This window comes from Glycine max, chromosome 19 (assembly GCF_000004515.6).
Source record: "Glycine max cultivar Williams 82 chromosome 19, Glycine_max_v4.0, whole genome shotgun sequence".
In the NCBI taxonomy this organism is placed as follows: Eukaryota; Viridiplantae; Streptophyta; class Magnoliopsida; order Fabales; family Fabaceae; genus Glycine; species Glycine max.
The window spans coordinates 37,177,565-37,188,891 of NC_038255.2; the positions used below are offsets into that span (position 1 = coordinate 37,177,565).

At 26.2% G+C, this 11,327-nt stretch overlaps 1 protein-coding gene across 1 annotated transcript; it reads right to left on the reverse strand.

The window, feature by feature from the left end:
• Nucleotides 1-1,134: 1,134 nt before the first annotated feature.
• LOC100795317 (uncharacterized) lies at nucleotides 1,135-2,583 on the reverse strand. Its single transcript, NM_001254290.1, has 2 exons — nucleotides 1,675-2,583; nucleotides 1,135-1,382 (listed from the first exon to the last, which is right to left on the reverse strand). Exons 1-2 carry the CDS (start codon nucleotides 2,380-2,382, stop codon nucleotides 1,269-1,271), a joined length of 822 nt encoding a protein of 273 aa, NP_001241219.1. The 5' UTR covers nucleotides 2,383-2,583; the 3' UTR covers nucleotides 1,135-1,268.
• Nucleotides 2,584-11,327: the final 8,744 nt, after the last annotated feature.

Genomic DNA, 11,327 nt, shown 5'->3' on the forward strand with positions numbered 1-11,327 from the left:
ACGGTATAATTTTTTAAGACAAAACTAACCAATGCTTAATGGATGTTCTAAAAACTAGTTAACAAAACCCATTTTTTAAACTTGTTCTTAAGTTTACATTTTTGAAAATCAAATTTTATTCGGTGAATCAAACACTCTTAAGTCTTAACTTAAAAAAAAATTACATAACAAATTATTTTAATCTTAATTTTTTTTCAAAATTATATGATTAAAAATCATCATGTCTCACCCGTCATCTCGTCTCATATGTTTCCTCTATATAAACAACTTGTGATGTTATAGGTGTCTTTAGAACCGGAAATAAATAGGATACCCTGCCACATCTCCACGTACAATCGTTTTGAAACGTATAAGCAATATGCATTAATATTGGTAATTAAGCTTCATGAAAGTAAATAATGGATCATTAGTTGAACAATGCGCTTTTCTTTATGACTTGACTTCATTTCCAAAACATTAATAATTGCTGCCACACTTAATTCTGCCAACTTATGTTGGAGCATGCCTAACAAATAAAATCAAGTTTTTATATCCATTCAAATGTTCATTTGTTTTTTTTACCGGAAATCACTCCAAGTTTAGACTCACATTCGTGATTTGACTTTTTTCTGGAAGCGTTTTCATTTCTTTGCAGCGCATTACTGACTCTTTAATTAGGGGCAGATCCACATTAGGTGTTCAAGAAAAATTTCGTTGTCGGGCTATAACAATTATAGTCTACTGCATCTGCCTGTCTAGGAACAAGCTGATTTTTAAAGATTATCAATTTTCTATAATAAAGGTTATTAGCAAGATTAAGTTTCTTATGTATAGACAAGCGCACTTGTTGCATTTATTTTAACATCTTGATATAGACCTTCTTGTATTAGAGAGACTTCTGATTTTCTGTAGCTGCAGGGTATGTCCCGTTTATTGTTATATCATTTTGGGTTTAATATAATTTACATTTTTCCCAAAAAAAAAATTTCTATACCCATTTTCAAGCTACCTCACTCATTCATTTTGAAAACCTTTCTTCCAACAATTGCTGCGGAACTTGGGCCAACTTCCAGAAAAACTTTTTTATCCTCCAAAACCATATCGATAAAATAATAGTACTATAAATCTATAATTCTTAAAAGAGCCCCTAATCTGTAGCTTAATTAGTTTAGAAGACACCATCCTCATTATTTTGTTTACAAGAAAAGAAAAGGAAAACTATATGATAGATCTAGAATAATATAGTTGACCGATTGCACTATCCCAAACTTCCTTAATCAATGCCTCAATCAAAGGCCATCATAGTAACCACCACAGGTTATGCGAGCTCTACTCAGAGGAACACCACTCGCTGCTGCCATTGCTTCATTCAATTTGGTTGCATGAACCACTTGCTTAATCCTCTGCAGTCACAATTAAGGGTCATTTCAATAATTAAATATCCAAAGATCCATATCCAAGGAACTATTCAAGAACAGTAAAATTCCACAGTTGATGCAAAAGTAAGCAAAGACAGTCTTCCCCCAAACCCCACCTTTTTTTAATGACATTATTTCATCAAACCATAGAATTGGCCCTTCCATCACAATCCTATACTAAAATATGCATAAAACCATGCCTAAAGTTTTTTTAATTGTTTAAGTAATCACAAACCAAAATAATAAAAACAAAAACAAAACTAAGACATTTGCTGACCTTGTCATCAGTATAGATCTGGAACCGAATCTTCTGATCCTGCTGGATTTTGTTGTTCCTTTGCTGGCTTCCAAGAATTAGGACACAGATTGTGGCAGCAGCAAATCCAAAAGAACATATAGCCCCAACACCATTCAAGCTCCACTTCCAAAAGTTGAAACCACCACTAGAGTCCCCCACTTCTTTGCCACAGTCCATAATAGTAGCAATTTCTTTCTCAATCTTCATTCTTGGAGAGGCCATGATGATCTCTTGTGCCTCACCACCTTTGTCCTCAAATTTCAAAGCACCTATATCAGGTGAAGGGAACAACAATCCTCTACCAATAGACCTTGGAGACTCAATTTCCTTGATCTTGGAGAAAAGGTGTGCAACAGTGTCATAATCAGCTTCCAAAATCCCTCCTTTGATTTTCTCAATGGTAGTTGGTGATGATGGGACAAGAGGGACCTCAACATGATGATCCTTAGTGTTTTGTTCCACTAGCCCTTCATCTGGGGCCTTCCCAATTCTTGGTTCCAATTGAATTGGAATATGGATAACCTGTTTTGGTTCCCTTGGATGAAAATTCCTTGATGCTTCTGAGGCTTTCTTGAATTTTGGTGAGGTGCACAAGTCATAGTCATCCAAATCAAGAACACTTTTTGAATCTAAGGACGCATCATAAAGGCTATCATAAGAAAGGAATTCCCAGTCATTGGTGTCCATCTTCACACCAGATCAAGGAGTATTAATTCAGAAGGAAATTAAAGCTTGGTTTATATAGGAAAAAAGAAAGGGAAAACAAAATGGAATTTTGAAAACTGGGTGTTGATTTGTCGAATAAAAGAAGTTAGCTTTTGTGGAGTTTTGCATGGAATTTCATTTCATGAGTGCTAGCAGTAGCACACAAATATAACACAAGAAAAAGTGCCACCATTTCAGTGTCTTGTTGCTCTTGAAATATAAAGGCTGAGATCACATGCCATTTGCACATGAATTGAGTGTGTGTTTATCCAACTTGAAAATAACAATTTGGGGAAGGTTGCAATGGCCCCCACAAAGCAGATTAGCCTCTACGCTAGGAATTAGGATTCTTTCTCTTGTTTGTTTCTTCAGTTTTCTATTGGGAAATTGGACTAATAAACAATTAATTATGACTGTTAGGCCGTTAATTTTGGATAAAGAAGAATTTTGAACAGTAAGAAGAAAAAATTGAGTAATGACCAAGTCTTGTCATCAGCAAAAAAGATAAGAGGGTATTAGCCAAGCCAACAAAAGATCTCCTTTTTATTTTCTTATTATTGATACGATAATTTTGTTGCGAAAGGGTGGATTTATTTTTCGCTATAATAAAGAAAAGAAGAGATTGATTCTTTCTTTACCTTCTTTATTGTAGAGGGAGATTGTCGGTTACTTGTTGGAGTGAGATGATGTTGATGCATTCTGGAAGTGAGAAGAGAGAATAGAAGAGAAGAGACCTCTCCCAAATTTATTTCATGTTTCTATTTTAAATATACATGTCAAAGTATTTTTACTTTAAAACCATCGATCAATTTTGTTGCTTCTAATCCAAACTCAGATAAATATCATACCAAATTAAATTTGGAGTTCTCAAAAGTATGTTTAAGATACTCAAATGGATATCAAAACATGCCCTAATTCCTTCTATTAGATTCAAGTGATTCAACCACTGTTAGTACACGTTACTTATCTTCATATCATGTTTACACTGCTAGTTTTAGATTATTGATACTTGACAACTGTTAAATTACCTATATTCTTCATTTTCAATTCGTCTTCAGTTATTTTATCACTTTAATATAACTAGTATACTAGTTTTTGCATTTTGGGGAATAAATATTTATTTTATATAATTAAATTTTATAACTAATCATTAATAAAAAAATTATATAGTAATTAAAATTGGTAAGAGATAAATATTTTAGAATATATACATTATATTTAAAATTTATATTAAAACTTTAAATTTTAATTTTATTAATTATTATTTTCACAAAAAACTATTAAAGTTTTTTATACATAAAAAACTATTAATGTTAAATTCAGAGATAGAGTTAAAAAAGGTCATAAATTATAAGGGACAAACAATTACAAAAAATAAAAGAAGAGTAGTTTAATATGATTGAGATGGATTTTTTTGGCTAATGATGGAGATAATGTATGTATAACTTTTATTATTCATAAAAAAATTCATTTTTTATTCAACTGTGATTTGCTCTCAAACTTTTTTAAGAAATATTAAAGTTTTTCTATTTCTTATTTGATTATCCGTCATACACTATTTAATAATTTTGTGTAAGATATAATTTATGAAGTTGTTATATTATTTTTTGTACAATTTTAATATTATAATTTGATTTACCACTATTTAATACAAATATAATAATGTAGATTTTTTTGTAAATAAAGCCAAAATTTATAGTTATTGTTAAGTGAAAAACCTTTTTTATGTTATTAGTTTTAAATTAATGTAATTTCAGTTATTAGAATGCGATGAAATTTATTTATGAGTATTTAAAAATTTATGAAACATTTATATTGAATATGTTGACCTTTAATTATTTTAGGAACTAATCAACGTGCTATTGCTGTTAGCAATATCTTTTGTATCATAGTTTTGTTGTTATTTGTATTAATTTAATCCTATTTTAATTATTAATATATTTTTTATTCATTAAAAGAGGAATTTATATGACACGTATTATACGGTCAATTCGCTTTCATTTATGTATTTATGCATTATGTTTTCTTCTTGATTATCTAATTAAATATATTTAATTATTATTACTCTAACTATTTTTTAGTTTAATTATATTTTTATGTTTTATATCAACGATTTTTAATTGTTTAAAAACTAATTTGTAATATTTACTTTTTTTACATATTAACACTAATTTATACAATTTAATAATTTTATACTTATTATTTAAATATAACACCGAATTAAATTTAAAAAATTGAAAATATATTTATTTATTCGTTTCTACTTGGTGGCTCTAATTGAAAGCACTGCAATCACAAATTGATAACACAAAAAATTATGCTTGTTGATGTTTGTTGACACAAGAACTATTGATTTTATTTTACAAATAATAATAATAATAATAATATAAATTTATTTTATATTCCTAGCACTCAAATAAAATGTTATAATTTTATTAACAAAAATTCATATCTTCAATACTGATAAATGAAATAACTATATAATATATATTTTTTGTTGAGAAGTAATTATCATTTGTGTTATATCTAATATCTAATAATCATTAGTGATATAATATTTTTATGTATATTTTACTATTTTTTTATTAAAACATTCTTGAAAAAAAATATAAATAAATGTTTGGTCATGTTTTTTCTTTCTTCAAATTAATCATATGAATGTGAATCACTTCCAACATTATTATGATTATATACTACAAAACTAAACACATATCTTTCTTTTTTTCGAGGAACTAAACTCGTATCTTTAATGATTATAGAGTTGGGTTAATATTTTATATTTTCCTTTTTCTTACCACAAATATTTTTTAATATTAATAAATATGAGATATCTTTTTATATATAAAGGATGTGAATTTGAGGTTTCTAAAGTAAAAGACACTTTAGAGGATAAAATAAATGTCTAATAAATCTAAAATTTATCATTATCTCAATAGTTGAATTTCTAATAATGATTTTATCCTCTTAGATGCATTCTCCCCAGAGGAGCCAAAAATTCAAATGAACTACTTTCTCTTTCACTTACATAACATAGAGAGTGATACTTTTACTTTTCTTACTCTTTCAATTAGACATATGGATGCTGTATGTCTTCTCTCCTTTGTATTTGTATTTTACTAGTTGTTTTACCAGTGCAATGCACAAGATATTTAAGTTGTGCAAATAAAAATAATAATTTAAATATTATATTTTATTTTAAAATTATATATGATTTATTTGTTAACATAATCACATCTCATGAAAAGAATAAAAAAATTGATGATTATTTCACATTCTTTTATCATTCTTTATAATTTGAATTATTATATTTTATAATATATAATGTTTATAAACAGGGGTGGAATCAGAAATTCAACTCGAAGGGGGCAAAGAAAAAGATAATTTAATAAATAAAATTTATTTTTTTGCATACATAAAATATAAAATATAATATTATATTTATATATCTAATATTTTTTTTATAAATAAATAGAAATATAACTACATCGTGTATAAAAACAATATTATCTTTAATTTTTATATAAAAAACAATAGATGCATTTTCTAGCTCTAATTACAGAAATATATATTTATTTTCAAATATATTAATTGTATATTATCTTTTATATCTTTAATTTATTATGGAATTTAGTAACAAGACATTCAGCTATTTCACAGGTAGATATTGACCTATTAACATTTTAAGTAACGCTCACAATAATAAAAAAACAAAAAAAAACTATTCTTTTAATTACGAATAATGTTAATAATCTAAATATTATAATTTATATTGACATTGCATATGATTTATTTGTTTACATGATCACATCTCACGAAAAGAATAAAAAAATTGATGATTATTTCACATTCTTTTATCGTTCTTTATAATTTGAATTATTATATTTATAATATATAATCTATATAAACAGAGGCGGAGCAAAAAAATCAACTTGGAAGGGGCAAAGAAAAATATTATTTAATTAAGGTAAAATATGTTTTGGGTCCATGTAAAATTTAAAAATATTAATTTTGTCCTCATAAAAAATTTTGAATTAATTTGGTCTCTATAAAAAAAAATATTTTTGCTGGTCCTCAATGATAATTTTATTAGATGATTCCTTGATGTAGTTAGACTTAACTATTTTCTTTCTACCTTCCTAATTACACTTAGAAGACATTAGAATCTACTATTAATTCATCTTCCCCCTAATCTCATAAAAAGTTAAAAAAAAATCACCTAACAAATGACAAAAAATTGTAATTTTTGAGAAGTTTTAGTTGCTAGAAATTGTTTAATTTATTTTGAGAGTTTTAATCGTCATAAATTATTTAATTTATTTGTTACCAAATTACTCGTGTTGTTAATCATGTCATATTTCTAACGAATTTAGCATTGAAAACCAACAAAAATATGTTTTATTTTTATAGGAATCAAATTAATGCAAAAAAAATTAAGAAGATAAAATTGATACTTTTAAAATTTTATAGAGACCTCATACATATTTTACCCTTTAATAAATAAAATTTAAATTTTTTCATGCATAAAATATAAACAAATTAATATTATATTTATATATCTCATAATTTTTTATAAATAAAAAGAAATATAAGTACATCAAGTATAAAAATAATATATCTTTAATTATTTATATAAAAAAATAGATGCATTTTCTAGCTCTAATTACAGAAATATAGATTTATTTTCAAATATATTAATTGAATATTTTCTTTTATAATTTATTATGGAGTTTATTAACGAGAGACACTCAACTAATAGATAAGTAGATGCGTTTATTAACCTATTAACATTTTAAGTAACACTCACATTAGTAAAAACAAATTAACTATTATTTGAATTACGAATAATGTTATTAAATATAACTATTGCTCAAACTATTTAACTTTATGACATTATGAATTAAAAATTACTAACTAAATTTTTTTTCTTATTTTTTATAAATTAGTTATTTGTTTCTTATATTTACAATAAAGTTAATATATGAGAAAAAAATTAGCAAGATAGAATAAGTTTGAATAATTATATGCGGACATCTCAAATATTCTATTAAAATCTATAATTTTTTTTATCTCTTTTTAATATATCATGTTACTTATCATATTTACAATTTTTTCTCTTCTCTCTTTTTCTCCCTATTGTCAACTAGCATTAAGTTCATGTATTTTTTTTTAATAATTTTAGTTTATATACAATAATATACACAATTTAAAAAAGGGAAGGGGGGGGGGGGTCATGACCCTTGCTAGTCCCCCTCCCTCCGTTAAAAAAAATAATTTATAATGATGATATTTGATAGTATATGAAATACAGTTAAAAAATATGATTAAAATTTATATATAATGATGATAATAATAATATTGTTGATTAGGGACTAATCAATTGAATAAAAATCAGTGTTGATTTTGTTGTAACTACACACAATCTTAATAACACAAAATCCTAATTAAAAAATCTCTTAAGTTAACCTTGAGCCGAACTCTTCACTAGTTTTTTTTCGGTATGATTTGTCACTGATAGTTGCTCTCATTCTTACTTCTTTAAAAAACATTTGATGACTTAGATTAGTAAGTTTTATGTAGGCTTTTTTTTGTTTTTTTTTTTAATTTCAGTTTAAAATCTATAAATACGAATTTTTGGAATTTTTAAATATTTGTTTATTGTTGTGTTTTTTTGTTTTTTCAGCTTCTCTTTATATATGCTGTAAAAGATAATATTATTGATCTTGTCAAAGAGGAGGTACTTGGTCCTCTAAATTTCTCTCAAAAATCATTATTTACTTTAGGATTTTGTCATAGGAATTATAATAACTTTATATAAAAAATTATAATAAGTTGTATTTTGTATGAAATTGTCTTAAGAATTTTTATTTTGTTAACTCTTGTAATTAATATTAAAATTTATTTATAAAATTAATATTTAAATGATAGTTAAATATAAATAATTTGTAACCTCTTATTTTGATTTAATCTATCATTTAAATATTTATTTAATAAATAAATTTTACTATTAATATTAATTACAATGCTAACATAAATTATTTTTAATTATTTATGGGATATCATTTAGGAAAAATATCAATAATTAAAAATAATATTTAATTCAAAAACTATGCTTACATTAGTATCGTCTTATAATCCTTACTTTCAGAGAAAATTGATCCCTTTCTAAGACGGTGGTTTTTGACCCATCGTTGAAAGATTTAACTTTCCACGACATCGACTTCTACGACGGTCAATGGTCATCTTTGTATTTTTTTTCGATCGTCTTAGAAAAACTTTTTTCTAGTAGTGTAAGGGCATAGAACAGTGAGATTTAGGGCATAATAATAATAATTAAGGGTATAATAATAATAAGAGTCTTACAAATAAGTATTTTTGAAGTATTGATTAAAAAACTAAAAGGAAAATATATTTATGATAAGGATCATAAGAGAGCATACAAAAATTCATGGAACACAATTTTGTGCATCCTAATGTTTTTTTTTTCTTTTAGTTTTTTAACTAATGTGTTAAGAATAGTTAGTTAACAACAACAATGATTGAAAGACACAAACATGAATAGAAGGGAAGGAGAAGAAAGATAGTAACCCTGACCCCAAGCTCTGAAGCAATGTTCTTGTACATGGCAAAGCAATAGAGCTCAAAATCCAAGTAAGGATATTTGATTCTTTTTCTATTAGGTTCCGCGAAGGGAAAGTTGGGAGTGAGAAAAAAAAAAAAAAGGCTCAGTGGTTGCTGTTAGACTGCTGAGTGTTGATGGCTGTTCTTTGCTTTTCAACTCTGGACTCTAGCACCAAGTAGGTTATCCATATTTCATAGAAAGTAGGGGTGCAGAGACAATTAAGAGGTTTGCCTAGAAGTAGCCACCCTCAAAAGAGTGCCTAATAACTCACTCATCAAGCACTCTTGCGCCGCACAGACCAACGAAGCTAAGTGATCTGTCAGACGTTGTGGAATGTAAAAATAAATAGGTACGAGAGAGCCTTCCGCCTTAGATGGAAGGACCTGTCGAACAGAACGGAAGTGATCATGAAAATGTCATAACGCAAACATTGCTAAGATAATTATTAAAAAACAACTATATTATCTGAATGATATTAATATAAAAAAATATCAACATAACATACATATATATATATATATATATATATATATATATATATATATATATATATATATATATATATATATATATATATATATATATATATATGTTTGTACAAAGAGAAAAAAGAATGTCATTTATAAAGACATGATTGAAACTATAAATTATAATCTTAGAAGTCTTTTCTTGATATATTAATTTTTTTTCATAAAATACTGTATGTAATTTTTTTTATAAATATTGTATGTATTTAAATAATTAAGTATTGCATAACATTACGTGAAAAATATAATTTAAGTATTATTTATTTTATATTTATATTTTTTTTTCTTCATATGATTTATGGAAAGAATAATTAGATGCGTTGGTTAAGTATGAATAAAATGGACATGCTGATTAAATCTATAACTTGACAAAAAAGCAAATGTGAATTAAATGGACAATAGGAAAAACATATAGGGTCTGATGTGGGAAAAAACTTTGGGTTAGGTGAGACTTACTTCCTTTGGATTTCACTCATCTAGAGTGAGAAGAATACACTTTAGTGGATATTAGAAGAGTCAACTCTTATTTTTAATTAATGAGCAAATTTTAGTGCTAATGATTATGAACCTTTTAAGTTCACTTATTATACATTAACATTTTAAAAAAAAACTATTTATACGAATTTAATTTAAATACATTTTTGTAAAACTTTTGCACAATGTCGTTTAATAAAAAATAAGATTATTGATTTTTGTAATAATAATATAAAATTTTATTAAAAAATAATTTTTAATTAGTTGATAATATAAAAATTTGGCGGATGATGAAATTAATTTTTGTTATATTTTTTATTATATTGATTTTCTTCACTTTTTTTTTAAAAATGTATATGCCTTGCTTGTTTAAAGTAAAAAATCTATAATATTTTTTATAATAATAATAAAATAAACAAGCTACACAAATTGTGACAAAAATACCACCAAATACATAAATTTAATCAATTTTTCAATTCTTGATCTAGCCATCACACCACGATGTACCTTTACCTAGAAGCTTATATTTTTCACAATAGCAAAAAAAAATCTCAATTATATTGACACCTCAAATACTATCATCTGTAGCAAGCCCTAGATAACCATTAAACAAAAGAAGGAGGAGAACATATACAACTATAATGGATTTCTCCAAATAATAACTTCAAGCTATTAAAAATGTAGTATCAAATTATAATATAACAAAAAAAGTAAACACAAATTAGGATTTCTCCAAAAGAGTTTATATAGAGGTGCATTTACGCGACAATCAAGCAGTTAAAAATTAGGGTTGCATTAGTCATCTCAGTCCACGCGCCCTCTAAATCAACACAACTAAACAAAGTGTTTAACATGATCCTTTAGTGACTTTTCCAGCTACAGAATTTGATGCCTCTATCAGGACACCACACACTGAAAATTTACTCTCCTCTTCTACACTAGCATTACAACCATGCCTAAACTTCTTATCTTTGTGCTATTGTGCGCAAGCACCCAGTGCGGCTCGATGACAGAGATGCAAGCCTTGATGTCGATCAAGCTTAATCTCTTGATAATTATTGTTCATACTTACAATTTCATTCTAAATTCAAAACAATTATGTCACTTTCTTCTTAATTATTGCTATGTTTGGCCCCATTTAGTTAGGATTTACTTATTATTAGGAGTAAGTTTCTATCTAGTTAGTTCTAAGAAAATTTTATTAGATTTTTATGTGTTTTTGAATTGAAGACTGCTCACTCAATGAGTAGACCAGTTGCTCATCTGCTAGCTAAGCGGACATCTACTAGTTAAGCGAGCAAACCTCA